General features: G+C 44.7%; 1 protein-coding gene across 1 annotated transcript in view; it reads right to left on the reverse strand.

The window, feature by feature from the left end:
* Positions 1-16,973, reverse strand: part of LOC123508227 (visual system homeobox 1-like) — a 113,766-nt gene that overhangs the window by 14,747 nt on the left and 82,046 nt on the right. The window contains exon 4 of the mRNA XM_045261780.1: positions 7,145-7,271. Within this exon, the coding sequence (XP_045117715.1) occupies positions 7,145-7,271 (127 nt within the window). The remainder of the gene's footprint in view (positions 1-7,144; positions 7,272-16,973) is intronic.

A 16,973-nucleotide genomic window follows, 5' to 3' on the forward strand; every position in this document is an offset into this window, starting at 1 on the left:
TTCCCCAGATGAATAAGAAGGAATGCCTTGAGTCAGTGGAAGGACAGGGAGAGGAGAGAGGTAGAGGCGAGGACTGTAAAAGTGAGGGGTGTCAGGAAAAGGGGAAAGGAAACGGAAGAGGAAGGAGTGAAGAAAAAGGGAGGATAAGAGGTGGTGAGGGGTTAATGTGTGTGTGTGTGTGTGTGTGTGTGTGTGTGTGTGTGTGTGTGTGTGTGTGTGTGTGAGTATTTACTCCTGTATATAATTACATCCTTCACCCCTTTAGTACCATGACGCGCTTCCATATTCATTCTGCTTACTATTTGGTGATCTTATATATAGCTTCAGAAACTCATGTGTGGGATTTTTATTGTGAAGACTGTGGACATTAATCTTCTGACCTCCATAGACCCTTCCTAATGTCAATAAGATGGTCTAATCGTACACAAATCTCAAGGTAAAAATGTGTCCCAGTATTGAAGGGGTTAATGATGAACTCTTACTAAATCCAATAACAAAGGTAAAGGCCTGTGTTACAAAAAAAAAAAAAAAAAGGCTCAAATTAAAGGGAGCTTGATCTTATTCTGAAAATGATAACGCAAGCAAGATTAAACTATATTTTACACTATTATTTATGCATCGTCTAACCGCCACATTGTAATTATATATTTGTTAATGTCAAGTAACCAATTATCTTATGAATATTCGTGAATAATGTAAAGAAAACTCAAGTCTCCGTTATAATTCCTCTTTAGGCATCCCATACATTGATCTGGAGGGGGCGGGAGGAGAGGGAGGGAGACGGGAGGGACGGGAAGACAGAGAAAGAGGAGGAAGGGAAGGAGGCCATGAAGAACAGGTGAGGGATGAATGAAGGAAAGAGGGAAGGAGGAAAGACGGAAAGGAGGAGGAAGTGCGTGTGTGGTGTCAAGATAAGCCAGTGTATCTTCAACGTGTGTGAGTAAATTCCCTTCCTTTTCTCTTTCTTCTTTCCATTGTTCTTTTCCCTTCTCATTTCTCCTTCCTTCTACCTTATCCTTTTTTATTCCTCCTATTTCACATGCATTCTTTCCCTCTCTCCCTTTCACCTTTCCTTCTACCTCTATATTCTCATTTTTCTTTCTTTTATCTCCGTTTCTTTTCCTTTGCAGTCTATTCCTCTCTCCCCTTTCTTTTTTTCCATCTACCTCTACCTCTTCTTTCTTCCTTTCTTTACTCCCTTTCCCTTTCCTCTGTACTCTTTCCCTTTTCCTTTTCTTTTTTTCCTTCCACCTCTACCTCCTCACTCTTCCTTTTCTTCACCTTCTTTCTCCTTCCCATGCACTCTTTCCCTTTCCCCATTTTCCTTTTTCTTTTACCTATTCCTCCTCACTCTTCTTCTCTTTATCCCTTTTTTCCTTCTTCCTTTGTACGTATTAGACTCCCTACCCTATCCCCCCTACTCTCTCTCTCTCTCTCTCTCTCTCTCTCTCTGTCTGTCTTCCTTTCACCCCCTTCCACGCAGGTAATCACTCAATTAACCCGGCACGCACACCTTCCTGCTGCTTCTTTCCCGGACAGGTGGCGCGTCCATTCGATACCACGTCATGACTTTATTTGTTATTCTTTAGTATTTTCCAGCGTTTGTTTCTGTTTGGTATTATTGTTTTGTTATATTTTGTCTGTGTCTTTCTGCCTATCCAAAAAGAAATTATTACTACTACTACTGCTACTGCTACTGCTACTGCTACTGCTACTAGTACTATTACTACTACTACTATTACTACAATGGAAACAGTTTTGGGTGTGAATGGCCTCTGTTGTTCCTTTGGGTTCTTTTGGGCAGGTTTTAAGCGTAATTGCTACGAGGAAAACGGTGTGTGTGTGTGTGTGTGTGTGTGTGTGTGTGAGAGAGAGAGAGAGAGAGAGAGAGAGAGAGAGAGAGAGAGAGAGAGAGAGAAAGCTCGTTCCTTTGTGCGTGCGTTAGTGTGTGTGCGTGAGTGCGTGTGTGCGTGAGCGAGTATACAAACCATTATATCTAGAGATAGTAAAAATCTACTAATACACGATCGATTACTTGCAAATTACACATTAACGGCGCCTCCCCGTGATTACCTGTCGCGACATGACCGCCATCTCTCACCTGCGCTTTTCACACCTGCCCTTCTGACCGCGGCTAAATACGGGCCAGGCTTTGGGGGTGACGGGCGGCGCTGTCTCGTTAACTTGGACACCGGACGATTTACAGCGCCCTTAAACACGTACCGGTAAAACTTCACATGAGGTGTGGGCGAAGGGAGAGGTGCGGGGTGTGAGAGAGAGAGAGAGAGAGAGAGAGAGAGAGAGAGAGAGAGAGAGAGAGAGAGAGAGTCGTCGTGGTACAGTAGTAGTAGTAGTAGTAGTAGTAGTAGTAGTAGTAGTAGTAGTAGTAGCAGCAGAAGTAGTAGTAGTAATTGTAGTAGTAGCAGCAGTAGCAATAGTAGTAGAAGTAGTAGTAGTACGTAGTAGTAGCAGTAGTAATAGTAGCAGCAGCAGCAGCAGTAGTAGTAGTAGTAGTAGTAGTAGTAGTAGTAGTAGTAGTAGTAGTTGTAGTAGTAGTAGTTGATAGTAGAAGCAATAGTGATAGTAGTAGTAGTAGTAGTAGTAGTAGTAGTAGTAGTAGTAACAGCAATAGTAGTAGAAATAATGGTGAAAGAGAGAGACGTGGTGGGAGGGAGGGTAAGATGAGGCTGATGTTTATGATGATGAGTGTAGGAGATAGGCGAGGATGGGATCACCAATTCGATAATGACGGGATAGCGATGGGAGGCGAATGAGATCTGGATGATGAAAGGCGGGGAAGGACGCGAATAGGAGAAACACACAAGAGAAGAAATTAACGTGAGAATAGAACAAAAAACAAACAAAAAATGGAATAAGATAAAAATAAGTCAATAACAACAATAATACCCAACAAAAAAAGATATTTAAAGGACGAAAACAATAAAAAAAACAGGAAAAAGTGATAAAATAGAGAGCAAATCCTGTAGTAAGAAGAGAGAGAGAGTGAGAAAAAATATGATAAGTCGAGGATTAGGGAAGACTAGACACGGGGGAAGGTTAGGAGGTGATTGGTTCGTCAGATTAGTGCGATTAGAGCTGGCTGTAATAGGCTGGTCACGTGACACTACGCAGGATTAGGCCACAGCGACCATAAGGACAAAATTGACCCCAAACTCACATAGCTGGATGGACTCTGCCGTGTGGTAATTCTTAGATCAACACTGTGTCTTATTTCTCTCCTTCAGCAAGATAAACAAACATATGTGGAGGTTTACGTATATAGCTTCTCTCTCTCTCTCTCTCTCTCTCTTGCTTGGCGTCCTTGCTATCCATTCATCATTATCTGTTTCACTATTTTTCCTCTCTCTCTCTCTCTCTCTCTCTCTCTCTCTCTCTCTCTCTCTCTCTCTCTCTCTCTCTCCCCCCCCTAAACGCGACAAATCACCCGCGTTTAACAAGGAAGGGGATGTCGATACGGGTTACATAAACAGGATTTTCGCCGCCTCTCTTCACGCTGTTTTGTTCCGTTTTCTGTGTTGCCCCTCCCTCAGCGCTCTCTCTCTCTCTCTCTCTCTCTCTCTCTCTCTCTCTCTCTCTCTCTCTCTCTCTCTCATAGCGTGACTATTCATCTTTCTAGTCAACACGTTACGTCTTATCTTTCATTCTTCACTTGTTTTTTCTTTCTGTTCCCTTCCTTCCTTCTTTCCTTCCTTCCTTCCTTCCTTCCTTCCTTCCTTCCTTCCTTCCTTCCTTCCTTCCTTCCTCCCTTCCTTCCTTCGCTTCCTAGTACTTTCTGGTGTTACTTTCATTCTTCCTCCTCCTCGTTTATTTTCCGTTCCTTCTTCCTTTATTAGCCAACGTCTCTTACTTTGGAATAAAAAGTGTAGTTTATTTTAGAGACAAAAATGTTTATAACTTTGTTTTTCGTTTGTGTTCCTCTTCTCCTCCCCTTCTTACTCGTATTCTATGACTTTGTTTTTCCTTTGTGTTCCTCCTCCTCCTCCCCTTCATACTTTCCCTAACTCATTCCTGTCGTTATTACATACAAAGCAGTTAACCTGATTGTTTCCCCGAGAGAGAGAGAGAGAGAGAGAGAGAGAGAGAGAGAGAGAGAGAGAGAGAGAGAGAGAGAGAGATAAAGGAAAGCGCCAAGGAAGGATAAAGATAAAGAGGAGGAAAGAGGATGATGATGCAGGAGGATGAGAGACACGAAGGAAGTGGCAGAGATAAGCTGAACACCTTTGATCCTCCTTCCTGCTGGAGACGCCCCTGGAGAGGCCTGGAAGGGGGCTTAAAGGTCCACATGTCGGAGGATCAGGAGGAGGAGGACAAGAAGTAGAAGAGGAGGAAAATTCGTAGAGAGAGAGAGAGGGAGAGAGAGAGAGAGAGAGAGAGAGAGAGAGAGAGAGAGAGAGAGAGAGAGAGAGAGAGAGAGAAAGAGAGGTTAGAGAGAAGCAATGATGATATACAGTAAGAGAGAGAGAGAGAGAGAGAGAGAGAGAGAGAGAGAGAGAGAGAGAGAGAGAGAGAGAGAGAGAGAGAGAGAGAGAGAGAGAGAGAGAGAGAGAGAGAGAGTTCCCTAAGATATATGACTCGCTCCTATTTTTTTTCTCTCCACCTGTGTTGTGTAGAGAAGACCGAGGCTTAAATACTCTACGGACCTGTAAACCAGAGAGAGAGAGAGAGAGAGAGAGAGAGAGAGAGAGAGAGAGAGAGAGAGAGAGAGAGAGAGAGAGATGTAGGGGAAGGAGGGAGACGTAATGGTGAGACAGGGAAAGATGAAAGAGGAGGATGTTGGAAGGAGAGAGGAGGAAGGAAGGGGCGAGGAGGGCGAGGGAGGCAAAGGAGTAGGGAGGAGGTAGAGGTGGAAGAAGTGCCCTTAATGACACTAGTGGTTCTCTGTGTAGAGGCTCCTTCACACCTTCATGCCTCCCCCTCCCTCCCCTTCACCTCCTCCTCCCTCTCTTTTAGTGGTTGAAACAATAATAGCAGTTATATATTAGTGGTATAGTGGTGGCAGCGGCTATAGTAAGGTTATTAGTAGTAACAGCAGCAGTAGTTCTTATAATAGTAGTAGCAGCAGCAGCAGTAGTAGTAGTAGTAGTAGTAGTAGTAGTAGTAGTAGTAGTAGTAGTGGTGGTAGAGATAATAGTAGTAGTAGTAGTAGTAGTAGTAGTAGTAGTAGTAGAAGAAAATGACAAGGTTTTTCATCCCTATATCTTATTTTCTATTTATTATTATTATCATTATTTTGAGGCGACATGACACCCCGCGCCGTGGCTCCACACAGACGTCATAGCCGCCAGTCGATACCTGGCCTGCTTGTATTTACACTGCTGCATCATTATCGCTTCTGCCTCATCTCAAAGGTGTCCCAGCCACTCGTCCTCTCTCCCCGTCGCCCTCATTTCTCTCTCTCTCTCTCTCTCTCTCTCTCTCTCTCTCTCTCTCTCTCTCTCTCTCTCTCTCTCTCTCTCTCTCTCTCTCTCTCTCTCTCTCTCTCTCTGTGTGTGTGTGTGTGTGTGTGTGTGTGTGTGTGTGTGTGTGTGTGTGTGTGTGTGTGTGTGTGTGTGTGTATATATATATATATATATATATATATATATATATATATATATATATATATATATATATATATATATATATATCCTCTCAGACATTTATGCATTGGTTCATTAGGTACAAAATAAATGAAACGCAAGACTTTCCATCTGTCACAAAATTAACTCCCAGCATTCTAAGCAACTAAGATAAAAAGTAAATAAAAAGGTGACAAGGCTTTCCGTCCTGCGGTCATTTAATGGACTCCGCTGCATTCAGAGCACAGAGGATTAGGAAGCGTCAATGAAAGGGAGGGACAATAAATGGAGGAGGTTCCAAGTCGAGCCTTGAGGAACCTCGCGCGGTCTTTTGTACTCCAGTGAACGGCAGATTATCCCTGGCTGATCCCTTGTGTCCACACCGTCCCGCCACGCCCTCGGGGGCGTGAGGGTCGCGATCCGCACTCCACTGACAGGTGAGAGGGAAGTCAGGTCATGTCAGGTGGAAGACAGGGCTAATTTTGGTCCAACTCATCGGATTAACTTAACAGGTGAAGGACTGGCAAATATTCTCTCTCTCTCTCTCTCTCTCTCTCTCTCTCTCTCTCTCTCTCTCTCTCTCTCTCTCTCTCTCTCTCTCTCTCTCTCTCTCTCTCTCTCTCTCTCTCTCTCTCTCTCTCTCTCTCTCTCTCTCTCTCTCTCTCTCTCTCTCTCTCTCTCTCTCGTAGATTGAATAAGATGTTTCCTCTACTCATAAGAATTCAAACAAATTTCGGTATGATGATATTATGAAAGGAATTTCAATGTCTTACTAAAAATAGTTCGACGTGAACATCAAATTTTATTCGATTATTTGTTTATTATTTTTAATTATTTTTAAAGGAACTAAATAAGAATTTTATTTTAGTGTTTTTGGTAGATAACTATATTAAATCTATACTCAAGAAATACGCAATTTGTCGCTAGTGTATTCCTTGTGTGACTGATTAAGAGTTGTGTGTCCTTCCTTCCTCAAGTTCTTAATCTGAGTGGTCTTTTGTTCATCCTGCAAAGACATAACTCACACAATCTCCTCGATTCGTGACAAACGTTCCACAGTTTCCTCGTTTACTCTCTTGTTCTCCGTGACCTCTTCTTTTCCTCCTCACACTCCTTAGTCTTTTCTCATCCTTTCTTGCCTTCGCCTTCATCTCTTATTTCACACAATTCCCAGTATCTTTTACTAGTTCTCTTATTCTTCTTATTCCTTTCAGTCTTCGTCCTTTCTTTTCCTCTCCTACCTTCATTTTACACATTTCCCAGTTTCATTGTTTGGATTCTTGTACCCTTTATCTCCTTTCTCTCTCTTCCTTTTCCTCTCCACAATTCTTCATTCCACATATTTCCCCTTTAATTTTCTTACTCTCCCATTCTCTTTACCCTTTTTCTTCCTTCCCTTTCTTTCCCAAGTTTCCTTTCCCAGGTTACTTGTTCCCCCTTGCATCTTCCTTCTTCCTTTCCCTTCCCTCCGTTTTCTTCCCCTCACAACTTCCATTCTTCTTCCTCCTCCTCACCTTTATCCTTCACTTTTCACCTTCCTCCCCTTGCTATCTGGTCCCTCTCACCTGTATCCGGTCCTCAGGAAGGTCGGTTTTAAGGGACAGCATCTCCCGGGCGTAGACATCAGGGTAGTGTGATTCCTTGAAGGCCTTCTCTAGCTCCTCCAGTTGGAAGGACGTAAAGATGGTGCGACTGGAAGGAGAGGGAGAAAGTTTGATTCGTCGTGAAGAGCAAGAGAAAGGTGTTGAGATGGAGGTGATAACTAAGACTTGTACTGGAATAAAGGTGAATGTGGGTAATGTGAAACTACACTCTGATAGCTGTTAATGATACAATAGTACGGTGAATAATGAGACACTCGTGTATTGATTCTCTTGGGTGTTAGTGGAAGGTGCGATGGAGATCCAGATGATAGAAGTACTTTTAAATTACGCCTCGCACGCGAAATAAGAGTCATTGAAACGGAAGGTGTGAAAATTTTGTGTTGTCAATAGCAATAGCTGATGACACTCGGCGGACACAAAGGGCAGGTATTCTGAAGCACCATCCACCAGCGCCGCCGCCAGGTAAGCTGATGCGCGGCTGATACACCACAACTTGGACCACTTCCACACCTACCCTGACACACGCCACCTTGGCCACACTGGCTTCGATGCCTACACACACACACACACACACACACACACACACACACGTAAACTAGGTGTATATGTAGAAGACTATATCATGACAATAACAAATGCTTTTCCTACTACTACTGCTACTGCTACTGCTACTATTATCTGCCATTTATCAGACATATAATATACCACACATTTCACCACTACCACCGCACCACTACCATCACCACCACCATTGCCACCCTCATCGCCATCACATTGCTACTGAAACACAGTAGTGCACATAATATAACCGGTGTGTGTGTGTGTGTGTGTGTGTGTGTGCGCGCGTTAGGGGTTCGATGCCAGGAGTTACGAGGGTTCGCTATCCCGTTCATCTGCCTGACCCAGGATTCCTGAGCCCAATATTCGAATGTCTCGGAGCCGCGATATTACGGTCGTTCGATATGCATAAAGCTCCTCGCTGTGTGTGTGTGTGTGTGTGTGTGTGTGTGTACTCGGAAACCGATAGTCCAAGACCGTAGAGTTTTAAGAGAGAGAGAGAGAGAGAGAGAGAGAGAGAGAGAGAGAGAGAGAGAGAGAGAGAATCTTTACCATAAACCAATATCATCTTTATCGTTCGTGTGTGTGTGTGTGTGTGTGTGTGTGTGTGTGTGTGTGTGTGTGTGTGTGTGTGTGTGTGTGTGCGTTGATAAAAATCAGTGATATTTGTTTTGTCATTATGGGCGTGAATTGCAATATCAGCTCGACGAGAGAGCAACATACATGCAAATGAAGTAATTGACACTTGGATGTGATTGAGGCCTGTTGATGAACACACACACACACACACACACACACACACACACACACACACACACACACACACACACACACACACACACACACACACAATTTAATGCCTTGCATTGTTGGTATACGCAAAACTAATGTCAGCATATTTTTTCTTACAATGTCATTTTAGTTTATTTTGTCCCTGCTGTGAGAGAGAGAGAGAGAGAGAGAGAGAGAGAGAGAGAGAGAGAGAGAGAGAGAGACTGACAGACAAACAGACACACACACACACACACACACACACACACACACACACACACACACACACACACACACACACACACTCACTCACTCACTCACTCACTCACTCACTCACTCACTCACACACACACACACACACACACACACACACACACACACACACACACACACACACACACACACACACACACACACACACACACCGCTGCCGCCCTCACAGCAGTATATACTTTCCCAACACACACCCAAAAAACACTTGACAGAAACCATATGCCGCGGCCTTCCCTCTGAGCTGGTACTCGTGTAACAGTCGAAGTGTTTTGGCGGAGGACTCGTTACTGGAGGAGGAAGAAGAGGAGGAGAAGGAGGAGGAAGAGGAGGAGGAGGAGGAGGAGGAGGAGGAGGAGGAGGAGGAGGAGGAGGAGGAAGCATGACGCAGCAACCAGTAGCAAGAGGAGTAGGAGGAGGAGGTAGAGGTGGAGGTAAGAATGAGTAGAGAGAGAGTGGTGTGAGTGGTATCCTGTAGCTCTCTAGGAAGCTCTCACCGCTCACCCCTGACGCAGGTAAACACACGGACACCTTCGTCAGCAAGTATCTTTTCTCTCTCACTTGGGCGAGGCTACACACACGGATGAAGGGAATGGGTGCGGGGTGGGTGGTGGGGGGCGGACTGCGTAAGAGGGTAGCAGGCGAGAGAAGAATGGGAAATAGTGTCAGGGTGTAGGAACGGGTGTTTGGGAGTGTTTAAAGGGGATTAGGGAGGAGACAATAGTTAGAGGATGAGACAGGGAAGGAGAGGGAGGGTGAGAGTGAGGAGGAGGAAGAAGAGGGAGAAAACGGGTGAGATTTGAGGTCATTGGAGGGAAAAGTTAGAAAGTTTGCTAATGGAGCGTGGGGGGCGGAGATCCATCATAGCGCTAGTAATCGTGTGATGGGAAAAATGATAAAAGAAAAGAATAAAGACAAAAAGGATGAGAAGTCGTCATTTCAAGGTCACATGAAGTTTCAAACAAAACACTTAAAAGGAGGACTTGAGAAAGGTGGAGAGATCTTCAAAATTAATTCTCCACGTTAACGAGAGAGAGAGAGAGAGAGAGAGAGAGAGAGAGAGAGAGAGAGAGATCATTGATGACTGAAATATACTCACATAAAATCAGACGTTTTATCGAATTCTTGTGCTCCCAAAATACTCAAATTTGTTGTTCATTTTTACAAATCAGAAATGCAGCTTCTTTTGGCAGTTCGCTTGTTCAAATATTCTTTTATACGTATTTCTTTTTCTCTCTTTTTCTCTGGTCCTCTTTCATCCCTCCTCCTCCTCCTCCTCCTCCTCCTCCTCCTCCTCCTCCTCCTCCTCCTCCTCCTCCTCCTCCTCCTCCTCCTCCCTTCCCTTCAACATGAGCGGAGCATTATGGTGATGTTCTAAGAGGGTATTTTGCGTAGAAATGTTTATTTGTCCACGAGAAGCCAGCACGAGGGAGAGTTGTTGAGTCATGCCCTTCACACTCACTGCCTCTCCCTTACGTCCTTCCCTGGCGGTGGTGGTGGTGGTGGTGGCTGAGGAAATGAGTGTACGAGAGAGTGAGGGACAGTGGATGTGTTTTAGAGAGTGTATATATGGTGTTTTTATTTTCCCGGTAACGAGTGAGTGAGTGATTTAGTGAGGGCAGTGTGTGATGGCGAGTGAATAGCGGTGAAAACACGGTCAGCAATGTGTAGTAAAGGTTGGTATTCGCTACAGTAATGGTATAGATCCATCATGCAACCTCTGTATAGTCACCACCATCAACTAAAAGTGAATGGTCATGAAAATATCGTTCATAATATCTACAACCGCCATTCATCATACCAGTTGAACAAAATACATAGTCACATACCACAAACACCACCACCACCACCACCACCACTACCACCACCACCACCAGTAGAAGCATCACCAGTATTCATCCCCAAACCAGTCACATCACCACCACAAGTTAGACACATCTGCCACACCTAGGTCTCTGGTGGCGGCGGCGGCGGTGGTGGTAGTGGTGGTGGTGGTGTTTTGTGGGGCAAGAATCAATGCTCCTTTCTGCTGTCACGTCGGGGAATAATAAAAAAGAGAAACCCCGACCTCTTTGATCAAGCTACTGGAGCCTATTAAACCGAAAAATCGTTAGTAGAAAGACAGGCAGCTGAACAATGAAGGAAAGGAAGATGACAAGGGCGGGGAAGGAGGAGGAGGAGGAGGAGGAGGAAGAAGAGGAGGAGGAGGATGGAGAGGAGGATAAGAATTAGGTGGAAACAACTACTTTTCCTTCTGTTGTCATTCGTATCTTCGTAGTTTACTTTCTGTGTGTGTTGCGGGAAGTGCAGTTCGCGCCACGCCCGCGCTTACTAAAGAGTGAGATGTCTTAAAGGTCGATGATTGAATAAAGGAAGGGAGGTTGTTTGATAAATATCTTCTGTCTCGCAGTGTCTGTCACCTCTTACTGTCCTTCTATCTCTCTCTTTCCTTCTCTCTCCCTCTCTACCTTTCTCCTTTCCATCTCTCTTTCTCTCCCTCTCTCTCTCTCTCCCCCTTCGGACGGGCCAAATTAGCCGCCATCTTCTTTTCCCGGCGAAAAATAAGGCGCGGGAGAAGTGTCGCTCCGGCAGGTAAGGCGTGTGTGGCGTGCTGGTCGATGGGTCATTATCCCCGCTCAGCCACACGCCGCTACGCCTCCCACTGCAGCCACGCACCGTCAGCAGCACCCACCACAGCCCTCACTGACGGCACGGGTGCAGGCGGCGAGCAAAGGCTGGGTGGTGGTAGCAGCAGACGAGGACTGGACCGGAGGGTGGATTCTGCCCGGCGGGTGAGGAGGGCGGAGGGAGGGCGGCCGCCTTCCGTGTTAAACAAACTCTGGGACGCTCGCTGGCTCACTCGCTTGCCCTTCCTCTATCCTCTCGCGGATGTGAGGCCTCAGTACCAGCCCACGATTGAGACTCGCATGAGGCACCCAGGTCTGTGACTACACCACAGCACACCACACTAAGCTGTGAGGTGCAGGGCGAGAGCTGTGGGAAGAGTACTAGGGCAGAAGGATGGCAAGGCGGGAAGGGTCCATATAGGGCGCAAGGGAGTGTCAGACACTGTACAAAAGGGAACCGACGCGACCTGCTGTGTTCTTTGTTTCTGAGTTGGACTGAGCATTTCTTTTATTTTCATTTTGCATCTCTGAGTTGAGGTGTGGCGAGGTGAGGTGAAGCGGGCTGATTTATCATTACGTTTGTGAGTTTTCAGTGGATTTTTGTCACTTATAATAAAGAAAGGTGTGAGACCTGATCTCTCTCTCTCTCTCTCTCTCTCTCTCTCTCTCTCTCTCTCTCTCTCTCTCTCTCTCTCTCTCTCTCTCTCTCTCTCTCTCTCTCTCTCTCTCTCACACACACACACACACACACACACACACACACACACACACACACACACACACACACACACACACACACACACACACACACACACACACACACACACACACACACACACACACACACACACACACACACACACACACAGGTATCCCATTACATCTTTTCCTGGATTAGCTTAGCCATCATCTTGTAATTGGGAAATAGGATATCTACCCAGCAGTGGAGGGATAAAAAAGAGGCACATCCAGCGAGCGATGATGTCTCCTCGCTAGATGAGAATATAAACTGTACAATGAGTCGCGGTGAAGGGAAGGAAAGGTGAGTATAATTGTGACAGATGGTAAGACACTGGAATCGGAAGGTAAATGTCGTCTATTCTTTACATAAGTATTACTGAGGAAGATAATTTTATGGGAGCGCGTTCTCGTGTGTGTGTGTGTGTGTGTGTGTGTGTGTCTGTGTGTGTGTGTTTGTAGTTTTTCACACACACACACACACACACACACACACACACACACACACACACACACACACACACACACACACACACACGCACACACACTAAACAAAATAACAGAAATTGATACAAAAGTGGTCAAATATACACACGAGAGACGTAAAGTAAAGAGAGAGAGAGAGAGAGAGAGAGAGAGAGAGAGAGAGAGAGAGAGAGAGAGAGAGAGAGGATGGTGCCCTATCTCCCTCTTCCCGCTGCGCCTCCCTCCGGCATCCTTCCCCAACTCGCTTCACGCTCACAGATATTGCCGACCCGAGCACTGAGGTTCCTGTCTTTTTATCCAAGTTAGTGAGACCAGTTTTGACGATTCTTCCTTTCCTTCTCTTTTCTTATCTTCGTCTTTTCAATCTTCCTTTCGTTTGCAGACCATTTTCGACTTTTCAGTATTCTCTTCATTGTTTTCCTGTGTTCTTATAGTTTATGGATGGTGATAGGTGGAAATAGGCAGGTATGTCTTTAGGTAGACCTGGCGATGACTTGCAGCTTCACTTATTTTCTGATGTCTTTATGCTCTTGTTTCTATTAACTTCTTGAATACTGGGACACATTTTCACCTTGAGATTTGTGTACGATTAGACCATTTTATTGGTATTAGAAAGGGTGTATGGAGGTCAAAAGATTAATGGCCACAGTCTTCACTATTCTAATTCCCTTCCGATGAGTTTGTGAAGCTGTGTAAAATCATCAAATAGTAACCAGAATGAATATGAAAATGCGTCATGGTACTGAAGAGGTTAATATTCATCGTTTAGTTCCTCAGTAATTGAATTTTTAATGATTCTTTCCTCTTTCTTTGCTATGTTTTAATACCATCACCTTTTGTTTTACTATTAACCTCTTAACTTTTTCGTATTGCAAAACTCCTGGTAAGTCTTGTTTTCCTTCCACTTTCCTCTAGTGTCTTGTGTTCTTTGGCGGCGCATTCACCAAGGAGAGTGAAAAGAAAAAAAACACATTTACAACAGCTTCAACAAAAAAAAAAAAATACAACACTGGCTGGAAGAAGGAAGACAGGCCAATGTTGTTTTAGTATCCCCAGCGGGTACTCCTGACGTGGCCACACAGTGAGTCCCCTAACCCTGTCCTTGCAAAGCCTGTCATTGTTTTCCCCGTCACCAGGTCCTCAAAACAAAGGAAACTTGAGGGTGAGCCACCAAGAAAACAACGGATATTCGGTCCAGTGCGAAGTCGACAAATTAACCTTTTGTTGGCGGTGTTAATTATTTGCCGGCGACGACTGTTTCGATCTTTCCCCTTTCCTCGAATGTGCGAAGATGAGGATAGCGAGGAGGAGGAGGAGGAGGAGGAGGAGGAGGAGGAGGAGGAGGAGGAGGAGGAGGAGGAGGAGGAGGAGGAGGAGGAGGAGGAGGAGGAGGAGGAGGAGGAGGAGGAGGAGGAGGAAGGGAACATAACAAGGTACTATAAGTCTCGTAATTAACCTGAATATGATCCGTGTTTTTCTCAGCTACCGGGAAAGTGCAAAGAGGGCAATATTTCCAAGCTGCAATGCTGCGCTGTCTCCTCCCTCCTCCATTCCCTTTCCTCTCCGTCGTTCTTCCCATTCTCAACCTTCTTTCTCCTTCCCTACTCTCTCCTCGCCATCCTTCTTCTCACCCTTTGCGTTTCGTCTCTCCTTCTTTCCTTCCTTTTCCTTTCCCTCACGTTCTCCTCGCCTCTCTTTCCTCGTTCCTCGTTCCCTCCCTCTCTCCCTGCTTCATCTCCCCGTCCGCGTCGCCTCCAGCACATTGCCGCCCAGAATGGCTGTGTCGGGTCGCCGGAAAGTCACAAAGGCGAGTCCCGCGTTGCCTCGCCGGAGCACAAAGGCTATTAACTTATTACTTCCAACTAGCTCCTCAGCAGCTATAATTATTGCCGCTGAAGCTCATCACAAGCTAAATCAGGGGCGAGTAGACTGAGGAGACAGAGCCCAAGACGTGCCTGAAGGCGATGACAAGGCGTACCAAGGCAGGGGAGGCTTACAAGGGGGAGATGAGAGTCAAGGGAGTCATGAGGAAAGAGAGAAAGCTTCAGGGGAGGTTTGTGAGGGAGAAGATGAAGGTGTTGGTAGTGAAGGGAAGAAAGGGGAGTTTTTTTTTATGGGAGTGTGAAGGAGGGTGGGGGTGTGAGAGAAAATTAAGGACTTGCTAGGGTTGGTTTTGGTACGTGTGTGTGTGTGTGTGTGTGTGTGTGTGTGTGTGTGTGTGTGTGTGTGTGTGTGTGAGGGGAAGGGAGGGGAGTGACGCCTCTGAGAACTCTCCAATTAAACGCTTGTGTCAGTCGTCCAATTACTGTACAGTGTGTAGTGATTGTTCTCTCCCTCACACTAGGCGACCTGCAACCTTGCTTTACTGTAGTGGTAGTAGTAGTAGTAGTTGTAGTAGTTGTAGTGGTAGTAGTAGTAGTAGTAGTAGTAGTAGTAGTAGTAGTAGTAGTAGTAGTAGTAGTAAATACTGTAGTGGTAGTGGTAGTGATTCCTGCCTTGCACAAAACGATTACTGTTGCCATGCTGTGTTCTTCTTAATGGCAGTAACACTGGTAGCGACGGAAGTGGTGACAATACGAGTGGTAGCTGTGATGTGATGGTGGTGGTGATTATGGTTAATAATAATTTCTGCCAAGGTTACGAAGGAAGGTAACGTAAAGAGGATCGGAAAAGATATACGAAGGAAGGAATATTGAAAGGTGTACGTACATGTATAGATAAACATAGAGATAAGGAATGAACATACTAATTTACATGTAGAAATATTTATAGATTAAAGCAGGTTATAATTTAGATATATAAAAAAAAAAAAAACATATAACACAGACAGATAGATAGACAGCTTTACTCCCATCACTCTCCCTCCCCCCATAGCACATAACACCTGCAATTACCCATCCTAAAAACTGCAGGTAATTCACGCTCCAATTTCCCTCCCATATTCTCCCCTAACTCTCTTCCTTTTCTTCCTCCTTCCCTCCTCCGTCTCTCCACACCTTCCTCTCCCTCCCCTCCACATTGATCCAGGCGAGGGATTTTTTCCTTCCTTGGTCTGTGCAGGTCACGCGAGACTTAGGCAAACAAACTTTATTTCTATCATGCCATCATCATCATCATCATCTTCACCATCACTATCTTTCAACCAATCAGTCTGTCAGTCAGTCTTTCGAACTCTTTATCTATCTATCTATGTATGTATTTATCTATCTATCTGTTTATCTATGTTTATTTATATGTCTGTGAGTAGGAAAGATTGTAAGGTAAACTCAAGATAAAGAACTGGTTCCTATTTATGTATTCATCTATCTTACTACTTATCCATGAGTTGTCTCCGCCGGTTTTTCGTATCTCTTCCCCACTGGCAACCCTGTACAGGGGATTTATTTGTCTATGTATGGACAAGGCTCTTCTGGATACGGTGGAATAAAAAATAATTTCATCTCAACTCTTCTCTGACTCTTCAACCCCCCCCAACATTCTCTCTCTCTCTCTCTCTCTCTCTCTCTCTCTCTCTCTCTCTCTCTCTCTCTCTCTCTCTCTCTCTCTCTCTCTGCAATGTTACATTTTTCTCTGCTATCTTCTACCACTACTTTCATGCTAATTGCTCTTCTGATCTTACCAACTGATTCTTTTTCCCGTGCATTACCTCTGTCCCACAAGGCCGCCTGTTTTCTCTCAACCTTATTCTGTTCAGCTCTATTATGCAAGTCAAACACTATCCTTTATTGGCAACTCAAACTCACTGTCTGCTTCTGTATTTCCTGTCCTTGACTTCAAAACACTTTCAAAACACTTACTATTTTCGATGTACCTTTTGATTGTCGTCTTCAGGAAGTGGTACATTTAGTGGGGCTTTTTTCCCCTTCTTTGTTGTCCATGGCCAGAGCCCCTCACATGAAATAATTGTTCATATTTATCCGCCAACTTATTCTATATATTAATTTATTTACCTTTATTTATCTGCTTGTATTTTACCGATATAGATGTTTTACTTGGCATGATTGTATCTTTAGGAACATACCACATTTTCTATTGATTTATTCACCTGTTCACTTGTTCTATACGTCAGGTACTTTTAAGCCCGGCAACTTAACACTGCAAACAGAAGTAATTCGCTGTTCTTCAAAGTAAACCATTATTTTTCATATTATTGATTATTGTGTAAGTAAAGAAAGCAAGGTGGAGGTTCGTGTGGTGTACTTCTCCTGATTAATCTCCATCTTTTCTTGCGTCTTGCCATGTAATGTTTTTATATCTTCTCTATTTGTTGCTTGTTGCAAAGTTCAATGCATAAAGGCGCTTCAGTCTAGAAGAAATGTCGATTGCTTTACCGCCACTTG

This window comes from Portunus trituberculatus, chromosome 24 (genome assembly GCF_017591435.1).
Source record: "Portunus trituberculatus isolate SZX2019 chromosome 24, ASM1759143v1, whole genome shotgun sequence".
Classification (NCBI taxonomy): Eukaryota; Metazoa; Arthropoda; class Malacostraca; order Decapoda; family Portunidae; genus Portunus; species Portunus trituberculatus.